General features: G+C 44.1%; 1 protein-coding gene across 1 annotated transcript in view; it reads left to right on the forward strand.

The window, feature by feature from the left end:
* Nucleotides 1–1,336: 1,336 nt before the first annotated feature.
* TAF10 (TATA-box binding protein associated factor 10) overlaps nt 1,337–17,834 on the forward strand; it is a 34,893-nt gene continuing 18,395 nt past the window's right edge. Inside the window, exon 1 of the mRNA XM_030199827.1 lies at nt 1,337–1,659. Within this exon, the coding sequence (XP_030055687.1) occupies nt 1,434–1,659 (226 nt within the window). The 5' untranslated portion in view covers nt 1,337–1,433. The remainder of the gene's footprint in view (nt 1,660–17,834) is intronic.

The raw sequence follows: 17,834 nt of genomic DNA on the forward strand, positions 1-17,834 counted from the left end.
GCCTCTCTCAGCGGCAGCGTTAATGATTCCCACACGCTATTGCCGCTAACCCGGTAGCGTCTTCTCTGCTGGGTCCTGCCCCCTTGTTGCAACGTCATGTTTCTGCTGGGGCAGGACAGAGCAGAGGAGATGCTTCTGGGTTAGCAGCAGTGGGCAGCGTGTTTGGGAACCACTGCCTTTGAGAGAGGGAGGCAGATGCAGGATTGTGGGAGCACAGCCTGCTTCCTCCAATACCCATGCTGTTAAGGGTGCTGCCCCATAAAGTGAGAGGGAGAGTTGGGGGGGGTCTCCTTTTGAAAGAGAGGCACTGCATGGGGGGGCAAGAGGTGGGGAGGAGCAAGAGAGAGAACTGTGGGACATAGGGAAGAGGGGTAAAAAAGGAACAAAAATCTTGCATATGGTAGTGGAGAGGGTGGGGGAGGAAGGGGACACCAGGAATCACCACGAATGTAGCACTGGCATCCCTGAAGAAGAATTTTTGAAACAGGGATTCTTGTTGGATGTGTTACAGCAGATGGGGCTTCAGTGGAGAAACAGAAGTTTGAGAAACTCAAGTTAAGTAGTTTCCTCAGTCTGCCGGTTTTCAATTTAACTGGTGCTTGCTATTTGAAGAGGTCTTTGGCGGCATTAAACTTTCCAAATTGGATTGAACTGTATTGATTGAGTGGATTTTACAGTTCCTCAACTACAAGGTTGTGGGTTTTTTAATTAAAGTTTTCCACACTTGCTTTTCATTTAGCTATGTTTAAACAAAACAGATCTGTGTGAAACAAAATATTTATTTGTATTTTGACTTATAAAACCACTTGTCCCTAAAACATGCCTAAAAAGAGAATAATCCATTTGTGTATCTAAAATGTAAACTTTTACAAAACAGATGCCCCAATGAAAGGAGAGTTTAATGTTACTTCAATTTAATGTCAATATATTCCATCTTTAAAACACCAGATATTACATTTTTATTTAATGATATTTATATCTAGATATGGGAAGCTTTCAAAATACATATAAAAACTGTCACAAAAGTAAAAAAAAAAAAAAGCCCTAAACTTGTTGTCCTCTACCTTTGAAGGCACTGCATATCCAACTGGAACAGCTTGGACTTTTTTTTTGTTACAGATCGACCACCAGCATAGACAAAGGCAGTCCCTTATTTATAAAAATCTTTTGCTATTGCTCTGGATAAACTAAAGCTCCGCCTACTGGCTTCAGCCCTTATAATGGACCCCCGTCTGCTGTGCAGTGCATCCAATCTCTCCTTGTCTCAATCTAACTTGGGGGAGGGGGTGACGTCACAGAGCGACGACCTGAGCTCCGCCGGAACAAGGAGCTTTTTAATCATTCTATTGAACCTCCTTGCGCCGGAAGGTGGTGACGTCTAAGGTGCGCGACGGCTTGAGCTTCCGGAAGCTGTTGTGTGACAGGAGCCCGCCATGAGCAGTAGCAGCGCGGAACTCCTAGAGCCGCCCACCCCGGCCTCTGCGGCCTCCATGTCGGTGTCGACCCCCGGAACGGACAGCAAGCCCAGCCCGGCGGGGGTGGCGGCGGCCTCCATCCCCCTCACCCCCGGCGGTGGAGCGGCCGGGCCCGTGGTTGGCAGCGGGAACCCTGCGGCAGGTGTCCCGGCCAACAGAGACGCGGGAGACCGGAGAGCAAGCGGTGAGAGTGGAGCCGGGGGAGGATGGGGTGGGTTTTGCATACCACAAGGATCAACCCCTGTGAATATACTCAGCTCCTCCACATATACATCCAGAATTGCCTTATAATATCTGCGTGTTGTACTACTATCATGTCTTATCATTATCATGTTGCCCAAGATCCTTCTGCAACACTATATGTCTATTTTCTTATATATCTCCACTATTCATGAAGTATTGTAAGCCACATTGAGCCTGCAAAGAGGTGGGAAAATGTGGGATACAAAGGCAATAAATAAATAAAAACACATACAGACACACTTGTCAGCTTGTACTGGGTGTGAATCAATGACTTAATGCTACTGTCCTTTAATTCTGAGCCTGAGCCATCCCGTCCCTCTGTAAATAATTTAGAATTGAATGGCACAGATTGCAAGTTTTTCCTTCTCCTAATACAAATCTAGTACACGGGTCTTTTGCAAGAGTGCCAGCTGTCTGTTTTCAATGTACCACACCAGAAATGTGAAAAATAACTATCACTGGGAGGCAGCAGACACATATAAACATTAAAAAAAAAAACCCCACAGCTTACACTTTAAACATACTGAAACTTTGTTTTTTTTTAAATATAATGAAAAAGAAAATTGTGCTGTACACTCCCTCTACCTTTCCCTCCCGAAGAATGTTTAGAAGTATTTTTTTGTTGTTTTTATCTAGATTGTAAGCTCTTTGAGTAGGGACTGTCTTTTTGTGTATGGTGTACAGCGCTGCGTATGCCTTGTAGCACTATAGAAATAAGTAGTAGTAGTAGTTTTTGGATTTCTGCCAGGTACTTGTGATCTGGCTTAACCACTATTTGGAAAACAGGATACTGGGCTAGATGGACCATTGGTCTGACCCAGTATTGCTACTCTTATGTTCTATTCAGGTACTCTGGATATTTCTCTGTCCCAGGAGGGCTCACAATCTAAGTTTGTACCTGAGGCAATTATTATTATTTATTGCATTTGTACCCCACATTATCCCACCTTTTTGCAGGCTCAATGTGGCTTACAGAGTAAGGTTATGATAAAGTCAGTACAGATACAATGGAGGGTTAAGTGACTTGCCCAAGATCACAAGGAGCAGCAGTGGGATTTGAACCGGCCACCTCTGGATTGCAAGATCAGTGCTCTAACCACTAGGCCACTCCTCCACTAGTATTTATTTATTGTTTTTCTGAGAAGATTAACCTTGAGCTCACCACAGTGCAGAGTCATTAGAGAAGGGACCCTTCCCGCTTCTCTCAAAAACACTTATGTAGCATTATGGACCCAATGCTTCACTTTATCGAATCCTCAATCTCTTACAAATAGCCGTTATATTTGTTTATTCCTACGATAGGTTATTTGATAGGCAGGGTTGTCCTAAAAGAACAGGGTTTGAGAATCATAAGTACATAAGTATTGGCATACCAGCCATACCAGCAGAAGAAAAGAGGTGTTGATGCCCCTATACAAGTTGTTGGTGAGGCCCCACCTGGAGTACTGTGTTCAGTTTTGGAGGCCGTATCTTGCTAAGGATGTAAAAAGAATTGAAGCGGTGCAAAGAAAAGCTACGAAGATGGTATGGGATTTACGTTATAAGACGTTTGAGGAGAGACTTGCTGACCTGGATATGTATACCCTGGAGGAAAGGAGAAACGGGTGATATGATACAGACGTTCAAATATTTGAAAGGTATTAATCCGCAAACGAACCTTTTCCGGAGATGGGAAGGCGGTAGAACGAGAGGGCATGAAATGAGATTGAAGGGGGGCAGACTTAAGAAAAATGTCAGGAAGTATTTTTTCACGGAGAGGGTGGTGGATGCTTGGAATGCCCTCCCGCGGGAGGTGGTGGAGAGGAAAATGGTAACGGAATTCAAACATGCGTGGGATAAACATAAAGGAATCCTGTTCAGAAGGAAGGGATCCTCAGAAGCTTAGCCTTGAATGGGTGGCAGAGACGGTTGAGAGGTGGGGCTAGTGCTGGGCAGACTTATACGGTCTGTGCCAGGGCTGGTGGTTGGGAGGTGGGGATAGTGCTGGGCAGACTTATACGGTCTGTGGCAGAGCCGGTGGTGGGAGGCGGGGCTGGTGGTTGGGAGGCGGGGATAGTACTGGGCGGAATTATACGGTCTGTGCCCTGAAAAAGACAGGTACAAATCAAGGTAAGGTATACACAAAAAACTAGCACATATGAGTTTATCTTGTTGGGCAGACTGGATGGACCGTGCAGGTCTTTTTCTGCCGTCATCTACTATATTACTATACTGGGACGGACCAGAGGTCCATCAAGCCCAGCATCCTGTTTCCAACTGTGGCCAAGATCAGAAATACATGGCAAGATCCCCAAAAAAGTACAAAACATTTGATGCGAGTAGAACAGAGGGAGAGAGTGTATACATTAAAGTTTCAAGTTTATTGATACTTTGTTATACCGCCCAATGCTAAGGCCTTCAAGGTGGTTTGCAAATTGGTATAGTTATCATCAAATAGAGAACATACCCAAGTAAAAAGAAATGAGACAGCGGAGGTAAAGGAGGAATTCTCTTAATTAAAAGAAAAGCGTGTAGAGGGAGGAAATAAAAGAAGTAAAGGTGCTGGCCAGGGAATTATAGTAGTAATCCTAAGGGTTATCGGTGCAGTTAAAGGCATCCCTAAAGAGGTTTTGAGGACTGTATGAAATTTAGCGTGGTTAGGCATGGAACACGGGGATAGGCAGAGAATTCCAAAGTGTAGGAACAATTATACTGAAAGATTTGAAGCAGATGGAGTCAAAGTGCAGTTGATGTAATGAAAGGACATGTAACAGATTGGAAGACGAGGAATGTAAGGATCTATGTAACACCCCTGTTCTGGATGCACCTGGATTTGGGGTCCCACCTGGTTGAGCCCCCCGAAAGCAGTCTCCATCAGTCCCTTACTCACTTGGTGCTTGGTGCCTCCACCTGGAGAAATAAGTGTTACTGGGTGGGATTACCCTCTTCTACCCCAGGAAACCAAAAGAGATACAAATCCAAAAGGGAAACTGCTGTGAACAAGGCTGGCTATCAAATCCCACAGGTTGGGGGGGTCGGTGTTCCAGATCCAGGATGATACTCTGCAGTTTCAGGCTATACACTCTCTCAAGTCCAAAGATCACACTGGAGTCAGCAGTTTATGAAGAAAACTCAAACTGTTTGTTCAAATCTGCAAAAGCAGGACCTTCAAACGTTATCAACTCTCCAACATTGAATCCAAGTTTTTTAAAACCACAGTCCTGCTAGTATTCCCCAGGGGAACACTTGTATTCTCCTCATTTGGATGTATTTACAGCTCCTTTTCATTAGGACTATGTACACTTCCTTAGCCTTGGTACAGCCAAATTGGGAGTGAGGTATGTTTTCCAACAGAGAAGTAGCGTTTTGGATACAGATTCATCCACAAACGTCTCGTATATACTTAGTTCCAAAAGTGCACAAGGATGTGAATAAACCACCTGGATGACCGATTGTCCCACATGAAAAATTATATTTTTGCAACTGTTATCAATATTGTTGAATCAATTTTTTAAAATCCAAAGTGAAACAGGTTTAATCGTTTGTCCAAGACACCACTGAAATGTTACAGTTCTTGGAGGATGACATCATAATGGCTACCTTGGATGTGTCTGCCTTTATGATAATATACCACAGCAATCTGCCTTGGGTATTATTGAAAATATATTGAATCATGAGGCTTCACCTCCTAGAATTCCCACTGCAATATTGATGGGAATGGCTGCCTTAGTGATCCGACACAATTATTTTCGGTTTTGAGCAAGTACATGGTATAGCAATGAGTTCTGCTTTAGCGACATTATATATGGCAAAAACTTGAGAAAGGAAAGAGTGAAGGAATAGCCTAGTGGTTAGTGCAGCGGACTTTGATCCTGGGAAACTGAATTTGATTCCCACTGTGACTCCTTGTGACTCTGGGCAAGTCACTTAACCCTCTATTGCCCCAGGTACAAATAAGTACCTGTATATACTATGTAAACCACAGTATATGAAATCCCATTTCCCATATTCAACTGAGTATTTTAACAAGTTTCAGATGTGGCTGATATATTTTTCTTATAGAATGACACTGAAGATCAATTACTACAGTTTGAGGTCTAGTATTGTTTTATATGCTTGTAAACCATTTTGAATGATCTATTTGATCAGATAAATGTAAACAAAATACTTTAGGTTTCAACATTTTTATTGATAATTCGAAGTATACAAAGATTCATATAGGAAAATGTATACGGTAAAAATAATAATGTCATCAAGTTTTTAACAATTTTATCCCCACCCCCCTTTACCCACAGCAATTTGTAGTAACCCCCCATCTACTGCCCCTTCTGCCCTCTACCCACGTGGACTTGTACTCTGATAGTCAACAAAATACTTTATTGTGGGCACTCTGTACTGCTGCTGCTATTTCTGCTCTGTGGTAGAACTATACGAGGGGGTGCGTTTTATGAAGGAAGCTGATATGTTCATGAGTAACTTTGTTGGCCCCCTACTTTTCTTGTTCATATATCTTTTATTGGTTTTAGAAATAAAGAAACAATATAAACACTATTGACGTATGAGCCCAAGGAGGCACACTTAAGTCTATAATTAAACATCCATTTATTTCAGTTATAAAAAGTTCATATGTAGAATTGCTAAATTTGCCTTGTGTTGAGACATATTTTTGTATTATTCTTACAATTTACTGGTTGTTTTATAGCTACAAGTAGCGTTGTTAATAAAAATTGTTCATAATTTAGTGCCTAGTATTTCCCTGTCATTTTATGTTTAAATAATTTGTATTCAAGACAAGTAAGAACAGTCATAACACTACAGGTAATCGTCAGTTTTACAATAAATCCCATCCCCTCCTAAGAAATTAACAAGACTGGCAAGTCAAGGGCCTTGTTTCTTATGACCCTCGGCCAAATTATATGACCAATATAAAAAAAAAAAGACACAACGCGATCTCATCATTCATTAATTCCCAGTGATTTTATAGGTGAACTAGTAAAAAAGGTTATGCCCCCCCCCCCGCGCTCTCTCCCTCTGTCCCCTCCAAGTCCCACGGCCCCCTTTCCTCCCCTCCGATTTGCAGGCCGTTCTCCCTCCCCTCTCCCACTCCCCTGCAACTCACCATAAGTGAGTTTGTCCATAAGTTTCCAGGTGTTCTCTATGGGCCTGTTTGGGGGTGCTGTTTTTTTATTTTTTTTACAGGTGGTGTATTCCCCCCCCCCCCCCCCGTCCTCTGAGTTCCAGGCCCCCCTCCCTCTCTCTCCTTCCCTCTGTCCGTTCTCCGAGTTCCAGCCCCCCCCCTCCAAAATCGCCACCCCCCCTCTGTCTCACAGACACGTCCTTGAGATGCCTCCACCTGTGACCCCACCCATCCCCCTACGTGCACGTCATCCCCCCCCTCCAAAATTGCCAACCCCCCTCTGCTACCCTCCCCTCCCCCCTCTTACCGGGGTCCCTGCAGCAGCAATGAAGGGCGAGCAGGCTCTGCGAGTCGGCTGCCTTTCTTTCTGTTCGCTCTCAGCTCTGTCTCTGATCTCGCCCTCATTTCCTGTTTCCGCAAGGGCGGGACCAAAGTCAGAGCTGAGAGCGAAGAGAAGGAAAGGCAGCCGACTTCACAGTTTGCTTACTACGTCTAAAAGAGATGGGGAGTTAGCTATAATTTCCTCTATAAATCTTGGGATTAAAAAAATCAATTATCAATTCTGAGCTATTAGTAGCTGAACTTGCTGGGCACCCACCCACTAATCTATTATTGTTTTACTGTTAAAAAAGGCCCATTTCTGACACAAATGAAACGGGCGCTAGCAAGGTTTTCCTCGGAGTGTGTATGTTTGAGAGAGTGTATGTGAGAGTGACTGTGTGTGAGAAAGAGAGTGAGTCTGGGTGCGAGTGTGTGTGTGAGAGAGAGTGAGTCTGGGTGCGAGTGTGTGTGTGAGAGAGAGTGAGTCTGGGTGCGAGTGTGTGTGTGAGAATGAGAGTGTGCGAGTGCGTATGTGAGAGACAGTGTGAGAGAGTGTTTCACATAGATACAATGTGTGCGAGAGAGAGAGTGTGTGTGACACAGACTCTCTGTGAGACTGAGTGTATGAGACCAAGAGAGTGTGTGAGTGACTGTGTGACACATAGAGAGTGAATATGATACAGTGTGAGACATAGAGTGTGTGAGAGACAGTGTGTGAGAGAGAGAAAGACATTGACTGTGAGAGAGAGTGTGTGTGTGACAGAGATGCCCCCCCCCCTCCCTCCCTCCCTCTGGTGTCTGAGCGTTACTGTGCAGGACGCTGAGCTCTGGCTGTGCTTCAAGGAACTGACCAATCCTATTTAATAGAATGCACCTCCAACATTCTGAAGCTGAGAAACCTCGTGTGGTTGGTCACTTCTGCTTGTGACGAACCCGGAAGTACGTGATGTCAATTCAGGAGATGGATACAGAGAGCAGGAATGCCTCAGCCATGCAGTCAGCTTCAGAATGTTGCAGGTGCCTTTTATTATACAGGATCGTCTCCCCCCCCCCCCCCCCCCCCCCCCCCATCTTTCTCCTCTGCAGTAGGGGAATTAGTTTATCAATCTGTTGCCAATGCCAGTACTAGGTATTGGTCTCTATTGCTTTTGGGGTACTTCAGCCTTCATGTTGTTTACCCCAACCATTCTAGGGCTGCTTCTTTTCCTAATTTCAAGGCTGATCTGGATCTTACTCAGTATATTAATTTTTCCACTCAGCTTCTCACACGCTTGATTTAGTGATTTAATGGTCTCTGTCTTCAGTGAACTTGTCAATTTTCTTCACTATCTCTGCTGTTGACAGATCATTTCCTTATATTATTCCACATGTCTCTTTTGTCCACCCTGCAGCTTTCTAATCCAGCAGGTTATTGGACCAGACAACTAAATCGGCTTGATTTAACCACTCTATTCTCTGCTGATTTTTTTTTCTTTTTCCGCTAGTTTTGCTGACGTAAATCTTGAAGAAAATCTTGTTTGCTGGAACTCCTCAATGGAACAGTCAGTAGATCGTCTTGTCCCTTTAGAATTTATTGTTCTACCAAACCTTGTAATCACATGGGCCTTCGTATATTTAAACATGTTTATAAAGCTGAATGCAGTTGGTGTAAGTTCAAAAATTCAGATTCGCTGGTACAATATTGAGCTTGGCTGAGGTTTTATACTGCACAGTTGAATAAGGCCAAAAGAGAATATTTTTCTATTGATTAATTCTTCACCAAACCCTTCTAAACAATTACTTAAGGTCTTTCCTAGGCTGAGGGCCCCTAATGAAATTTCCATGCATGAACATTCTTCAGCTGACCAATACGTCCAATCTCTTTTGTTTCTAAAATCTTGGATCTTGAGGTTACCTTCCCTCCCCTAATTGAACCTCCTTCCTTCAACCCCCTGGGTTCTCAATGGTGCATTTTCAATTTATCATCACTAAACATTGCTAAGAAATTACTTTCTTCCATGAATCGTGCTCCTTCGTGATTGGACCTAATTCACCCTGGATGGCTAAAAATGGCAATACTTATGTACTTATGAGCACCTCAACCAGTCAGGTTTTTGGGATATCCACAATTAATATTTATGAGAGAGATTTGAACGCAGTGGAGGCAGAATATCTCTCATGAATATTAATTGTGGATATCCCCAAAACCTGACTGGGTTGCCTCCGGGACCAGGTTCGGGAACCGCTGTTATTGAGATGGACATGGGGAAGCCACTACTTGTCCTTCGATTGGTAGCATGGAATGTTGTGACTAATTGGGTTTCTACCAGGTACTTGTGACCTGGATTGGCCATTGCTGGAAGCAGGATACTAGGCTAGATGGACCACTGGTCTGACCCAGTATGGCTATTCTTATATTTTAGCTAGTAAAAAAAAACCCGTTTCTGATGCAAATGAAACGGGGGCTAGCAAGGTTTTCTTCAGAGTGTGCATGTGGGAGTGTGTGTGTCCCCTGCCCTCTCTCCCTCCCCCCTCGGAGTCCAGTCTTTCAGTGTTGTTTCCTGCTGTTCTGTGTTTGTGTTACAGAGAGAGTGAGGGCATCTCTCTCCCCTCCCCCCTCTGAGTCCTTCACTGTTTCCTGGGATTTCGTGCTGTGCTGTTTTCCTTCACTCATGGGGAAACCGGATATCTCTGGCGCTTCACACTTCCGGCTGGAGGCTTCAGTGGTGCCTTTTATATATATAGATGTTCTAATTGACAGAGTACAAAACTTGACATGTTCCTTCTGCTGGGGTTTCTCTGACTCTGGAGAACCTTTTTTCTCTTTCTGAGTAGGATGCTGGACTCAGATGTGTTCATGGGTGCACCACTATTGTGAAACTAGCCCTATTTGTCTCCAAATGCCAGGGACAACCACTGTATGATCAGGGCTCCTCTCTCTTGGTTACTGTAAGGCTTCTGTTAGATGTTCTGGTATAGCTGACCAAAGAGTACTTCCAGTGACATGCAGAGGCCTCGGCAAACCCTAGCTACCTCTCAATAATCCTCTGCTTATTGTGGTGCAATGGCTGGGTTAGCCAAAGACCAGATACCACTGAGTTGGGTGTCCAAGAGAGCTCTCCTCCCACTGTTAGATCAGGAAAGCTCTCTCTTGTTGTGGAAACTGGGGGGGGGGGGGGTACCAACAGATGAAAAGACAATATGTTAAGTGTAATTGTCTATTGCTCATGTTTGATTTATTCTTACTGTACACCGCCTTGAGCAAATTCCTTCAAAAAGGCAGTAAATAAATCCTAATAAATAAAATAGTGGAGTGGAGGAGTGGCCTAGTGGTTAGGGTGGTGGACTTTGGCCCTGAGGAACTGAGTTCAAATCCCACTTCAGGCACAGGCAGCTCCTTGTGACTCTGGGCAAGTCACTTAACCCTCCATTGCCCCATGTAAGCCACATTGAGCCTGCCATGAGTGGGAAAGCGCAGGGTACAAATGTAACAAAAACAACAACAAAAAATAGAGCCTCTAGATCAGAGGTTTCTGTCATCTAAGCAAAATAGATGCTTATTTGCTAATCTAATGCTTTAAAACAAGATTTGTCTTGTTTTACAAAGTCTGTTGCTTCTTTCCCTTCACATACTGGCAGACTCAGTCATTTCTTACATTCATTGACCTGCTTGTCCAGCTTTAAGGATGGAGAATAAGTCTGGCCATTTGCTTTCATATTTCAGGGCCCTTTGAGCATTTGCAGTTAAGCATCCCCGAAAGCCTGTAGTTCTACATGTGTAATTCTATTTCTGTAAAGCCAGGTTGTCCTTTGTTTCTGGAATGTACAGTCTTATCATAGTCATAGACTAATTTGCATAGGTTATCTTATAAGCTTGAAGGAATTTTCAGGTTCTTACATCCAACTTTTCAAGATCTATAAACCCGTTCTGCTGTTCCAGAGTTTTTTATGAGAGCACTGGGATTACAAGTTAATTGATAGCTTGTATCTTATGCTATTAAAGTACTTTTCAATCAGTGTAAATCTTTTCTGGTATTCTTCGTTGGTTTATTATACCACCTTCTCAAGCTATTTTTACTACAGGCTTCTGTCAGATGTTTTCCATTTACCTTTAGTTTTTCTTTGAGAGATTGCGTTTGCATGTTTTGTCCAGCCCAAAAATCATTTTGATATCCATCTGAGAAGGAGTAGAGTGTAGGAGTTGTGTAGTGGTTAGTGCAGTGGCCTGAGAACCAGGGGAACTGGGTTTGATTCCCTCTATATCTCCTTGTGACTCTGGGCAAGTCACTTAACCCTCCATTGCCCCAGGTACAGTATAAGTACTTGTATATAATATGTAAACCGCTTTGATTGTAACCACAGGCAGTATATCAAATCCCATCCCCGTTTGCTACTCAGTTGTTTCAGGCGCTAAATAATTTCAAATCTTCCATAAATAGCAAGTGTGTTGTTAGCCAGGGCTGTTAATGCCTCTGGGATTAAATCTAATGCTGTAGTCCAATGAGTTAATAAGAATACTCAGTGGAGAAGGAAGTGACGTCATCCCCTGAAATGGCTGCCTGAGCCACGAGTTCCGATCAGCCTCACGCTATCAGGACACCCACGGAGACGCGAGCGCATAAAAACAATTAGCAATTACATGGAAACAGCATCGGAAGCCAAGGGTAAGCGATCCATGTCGAAATCAAAAACGAACCCGATCGACTTACAAGCTTTTGCGTACACGGGCCCAGCGGCGAACATGAGCGCGCCGTCCCCCGAGCAAGAACCGACCAGCCCTCGTGAAGGCAGTCCCCCGCTGCTCTCCCCGCCACTTTTTATAACGGGAGAGGGACACAACCCAGAAGAAACCCACATGCACGAGATCCGCGGGTGGCTACAAGAAATAAAAACTGAAATTATCGCCGCAGTGCGAGCGGACCTCGTGGCACTGGGGGCGGAGCTCCGAGGGGAAATAGGCGCGCTGGGCATCAGAGTCGCAGAGACAGAAGATCGCATTGACGAACAAACAGAATTAATACAGGCTATAGACTCCCAGATGAGGGAGGCTAAACTGGAAACAATGCAAATATGGGACAAAGTAGAAGATCTCGAGAACCGGAGTCGACGCTGCAACGTGAGGTTCCGCGGCCTTCCAGACACGCCACTGTACAATGATTGTGAAACAACAGTACAGAGTATTGCAAGCGCCCTACTGAAAGAAGTTCAGATATCTAAAGAACCAGCAACAATCCAACTTGTACGGGCGCATAGAGCCCTAGGAAATACCATAAATAACCGTCCAAAAGATATAATCGCCTGCTTTAATGACTTTAAATTAAAGGAACAAATTATGAGGGCCTCACGATCAACACCTGGATTCCAATGGGACACCTACCATATAGAATGCTACCAGGACCTAGCCGCAGCCACACTGAAAAGAAGAGCAGAGTTCAAGCCCTTCACTAAATTTCTGACTGACAAGGGTATCAAATATCGATGGGGCCACCCATTTGTGCTACGATTCTACAAAGAAGGGAAACAATATCAAGTGCGAAGTATAGAGGATGTGGCGGAAATATTTCCAGAAGAAGGATCACAGGGGGAAACTACTGCATCAAAGAAACATCTACCCACGATTGGCGATAAACCACGTTGGCAAAGAGTCGTCGCGGGAAAAGGCAGACTACAACGCCAACAATCAGACAAGCAATTAACAAAAATGGACGCCAGAGTAAAGAAATAAACAAAGCCTATATCCTTGGCATCGGAACCCAGATGCAGGCTGCAACTTGGTGACTATGTAATTGAATTGTGTAGAGTTGATGTTGTTAAGAATGCACTACTTAGTGCGGAAAGGAGATATAACTATGATAAGTAATTAGCAATGTATAAGTTAATGAAGTGGGGCCCAGGTATTCAAAGTTGATAACTAGAGGGGTGGGTCATTATCCTTCTAGACACCCTTATGTATATGACACGAGGATGTCCTCAAAAGGGGAGGGAGGGTAAGGGGGGTACTAGTGGGAAAAGATTGACAATATTTAAACACCACATGAAGGGGAGGGAAAAAATACAACAAGAGGGGATAATCTGGAAGACTAAGCAAGGATTAAAGTCAAGGGGTGCACTCTCACAAATTAGATGTGTTGTTAAATGTATGACCCTAAATGTAAAGGGCCTTAACTCCCCAGGTAAACGCCAACTCATGTTTAAAGAAGTGCACCGCCTAAAAGCAGACATAACATTCATTCAAGAGACCCATTTGCTACAGTCAGCTGAGCGGTTCTGTCAAAGTACAAGACAGCAACAGGTATTTTGTGCATCCAACCTACTAGAAAAGAAAAAGAATGGGGTCATGATCATGCTATCCCAAAAATATTCATGGCGGGTCCAGAGAGTGATCAGGGACAAAAAGGGCAGATATCTGTTAATGATAGTACGAGTGGAGGGGGAAACACTTACGCTTCTAAACATATACGTACCTAATGACCAGCAGGGTGTATTCTATCTGGAACTATCAGCGCTCCTCTCCCAGCACATAATAGGCACCCTATTAATAGGTGGGGACTTCAATCTGACGCTGCACCCAACTCTGGATAACACCACACAGGGGGTTAGATACTCACAATCCGCTCGGTCTCAGCTCCACAAATTTATGAGGCAATGGCATCTAGTAGATATCTGGCGACATAGAAATCCCCAAACGAGAGGATACACATTCTATTCGGCAGTCCACAACTCATACTCTCGCATAGATTTCTGGATGGGCCCACCAACCCTAATGACTGATATCATAGATATTCAGATACACCCGAGAACGTGGTCGGACCACACACCAATGGTGCTAGAGGTGAAGCTGAGGGTTTCGAGCCCTGAGGCGCCGCAGTGGCGATTCAATGACAAATTACTAGCAGATTTGGCTATCGCTACCAGCCTAGAAGTGGCCATTAAAGACTACATCACCCTTAATGATAATGGAGAGGTGACATCAGGAATATTATGGGAGGGCTGCAAGGCAGTGATAAGAGGGAAAGTAATAGCTCTACAGGTACATCTTGCACGCCAGACACGAGTGAGGACCCAACAAATACACACAGAGCTGACAACCCTCAGTGCACAAGAAACCCGCCAGAGAGATAAGGAGAAAATACAACACCGCATACATGCATTGAGGATGGAACTTAGGGAAATCCAGATGGCAGAGATAGCAGAATAACTCCAACGGGTGAGACAGGCATACTATGAATATGGGAACAAGTCCTCTCGGCTAATGGCATTTAAGCTGAAAAAATGGTCTGCCAACACACATATCACGGCCATTCATGACAAAGAGGGGAAAATATGCACCACACGAGAAGATATTCGGGCAGCCTTCACAAATTTCTACACAACACTCTATCAGGCCGAGGGAAACTCGGATCCACAGGAATCCGAGAGATACCTAGCGCAAGCCAAGCTTACAAAATTAACACCACTAGAAGAGGAGATGCTCTCAGCCCCCATTACACACGACGAAGTGGCATGGGCAATTAAAGATCTACCTAATGGGAAAGCACCGGGACCAGACGGGTTCACAAATAAATTTTACAAACGATATAGCAAACTGCTGATCCCCCTGCTAGTTCGGGCATTCAACGAGTTGGAATTTCAGGGGGAACTATCTCATTCTTGGAGATTGGCAGATCTAGTGGTCCTTCGCAAACCAGGGAAAGATTCACAATTTTGCGGTTCTTACCGCCCAATCTCCCTTCTAGGCTCTGACTATAAAATCTTCACCAAAATACTAGCCAAGAGACTACAAAAGCTAATGCCGAGACTAGTACAGGAGGATCAGGCGGGATTTATCACAGGCAGACAAGCAACTGATAACATTAGAAGGGCACTCCACTTGATCCACGAGGCACGAAATACCCGACAACCTATGTTGCTTCTCTCGTTGGATGCCGAAAAGGCGTTCGATCGGGTTAGCTGGGGTTTCATGTTTAAGGTCTTAGAACATATGGGATTTACAGGTCGTTTTATAACATGGCTTCAATTGATTTACACCAGACCAATGGCTGCCTTGAGGATCAACGGGAAAAGTTCAGACCCGATAACACTAGAACGTGGGACACGCCAGGGCTGTGCCTTATCGCCACTATTGTTCGCTTTGACAATGGAGCCACTAGCCCAGCATATCCGGCTAGACCCATATATACATGGCATCACTGTGGGGGGTGTGACACATAAAATCATGTTATTCGCCGATGATATTCTACTAACCCTAGTGGACCCGAGCGACTCCATGCCTCAGTTAATACAGGAACTAAACCGATATGGCAAATGCTCTGGGTTTCGAGTGAATATGGACAAATCAGAAGCTTTAGGGCTGGGATTAACAATGAGAGATGAAGCTTCAATACGACAACAATTCCCGATCAAATGGGTCACGAGATCCCTTAAATATTTAGGAGTGCACTTAACACCCAAATTGACAGATTTATATCAAGCTAATTTTCCCATGAAGCTCAGGGAACTATTTGAAGATCTGGACAGATGGGAGGGCTTAGAACTATCTTGGCTGGGGCGAGTGGCAGCGATAAAAATGATGATCCTACCCAAATTGCTATACTTGTTTCTTGCACTGCCCCTACCAATGCCGAGGGGGTTCTTTAGGCAACTCAAACGGAAGGTTTTCGCATACATTTGGCAGCATAAACCGCCCAGAGTGAAGGCAGCTATACTATATCAGCCCAAGAAATTGGGAGGTATGGGAGTGCCAAATTTTACGCTATACCATCAGGCGGCACAGTTACGTGTGCTGGCGGGATGGAGTGCTGGTAGTACAAAAGCATGGTTTCAGATAGAGCAACACTGGATGGGACTAAACAACCTGGGCTCTTTACTGTGGATACCAAAGGGCCAACTACGGACATATATTAAGAGAGCCCCCCCAGCGGTGCAATACCCTTTACAGACATGGTTAGCCATCAGGGGGAAGTATCTTCCTAATCGCTGTTATTTCCACCAAATGGCAATAAAAACGGCCCCAGGGTGTCCACTAGGGATGGATAATTTAATATACAGACAATGGGAGAAGAGAGGTTTGACCATACTGGGCCAGCTATGGGATGAGGGTCAGGTATTCTCATTCGTAGAATTACAGGAAGATTATGGGCTACCACTTTCACATCTGTTCCACTACACTCGCATTAGAGACTATATAAATAAGAGAGCCAAAGCAGAATTACATATAGAAGAAACGACCCTAGAAAGAGCAATGAGAGTGGGAAGTCACAGGGGGTGTATCTCTCGCATATATGCTGCACTGCTTAATGACAAGGGACCTATACTATATTACATACAACGATGGGAACGAAACTTGCAGGTTACCATAGATTACACACAATGGGAAAAAGCATTGAACCACTTGTTGCGGGTTTCTATATCTAGCTCAATGATTGAAAATAGTTATAAGATACTATATCAGTGGTACTACACGCCACAGAGACTGGTAAAAATGTATGGACAGGGGTCTGCACAGTGTTGGAGAAACTGTTCAATGGTGGGGGATATGCTACACATCTGGTGGTCTTGTCCTAAGATTCAAGCATACTGGACAGAACTGTTGGACCTATTTGCTATAGTGACCGGGGTAAGATACCCTACTAAACCGGAGATTTGTCTGCTACACATCAGACCCCCGGGAGTGCGGCTGTCGGTGCACAGGCTCACAACAGTTTGGATGGTAGCGGGAAAAATCACACTGGCATCAGCGTGGAAAAGCCAGCTGGCTCCACCAGTGATAAAGGTGATACACAAGATGGACTACCTCTACCAAATGTCCAAAATGACAGCTATACGATTGGGACATGTAACAAAATTCAATATACAGTGGGAACAATATCGAGCCTGGCGATCACAAAATGGGATAGACTTAGATGCACCTAAACTGATTATACCAAGACTATGACTGCTATAATACAGTCCTCATATTACGATATTCCACTGGTAACAAGGGGGGAGGGGGGTTGATGGGAAGGGACAGGGGGGAGGGGAGGATTGGGGATACACCGCTTCTTGTTTTTGAAGCTCAAACATTCTGTATGTGATACATGACTGTTATAAAGAGGTTGTCAATATGTAATCGTTTAAAAACCTTAATAAATAAATATTTAAAAAAAAAAAAGAATACTCAGTGGATTTAGTGCTAGACAGAACAAAGTTAGCGACAAGGAGTAATTCTGGAATATTCCTCACTGATGTTAGGCATAAGCTGTCCTTGATAATTCATAAGTACATAAGTATTGCCATACTGGGAAAGACCAAAGGCCCATCAAGCCCAGCATCCTGTTTCCAACAGTGGCCAATCCTGGTCACAAATACCTGGCAAGATCCCCAAAAAGTACAAAACATTTTATACTGCTTATCCCAGAAATAGTGAATTTTCCCCCTAGTCCATTTAATAATGGTCTATGGACTTTTCCTTTAGGAAGCTGTCCAAACCTTTTTTTAAACTCCTCTAAGCTAACCACCTTTACCACATTCTCTGGCAATGAATTCCAGAGTTGAATTACATGTTGAGTGAAGAAACATTTTCTCTGATTAATTTTAAATTTACTACATTGTAGCTTCATCGCATGCCCCCTAGTCCTAGTATTTTTGGAAAGTGTGAACAGACGCTTCACATCTACCCATTCAACTCCACTCATTATTTTATAGACCTCTATCATATCTCC

This window comes from Microcaecilia unicolor, chromosome 4, assembly GCF_901765095.1.
Source record: "Microcaecilia unicolor chromosome 4, aMicUni1.1, whole genome shotgun sequence".
Taxonomy (NCBI): domain Eukaryota; kingdom Metazoa; phylum Chordata; class Amphibia; order Gymnophiona; family Siphonopidae; genus Microcaecilia; species Microcaecilia unicolor.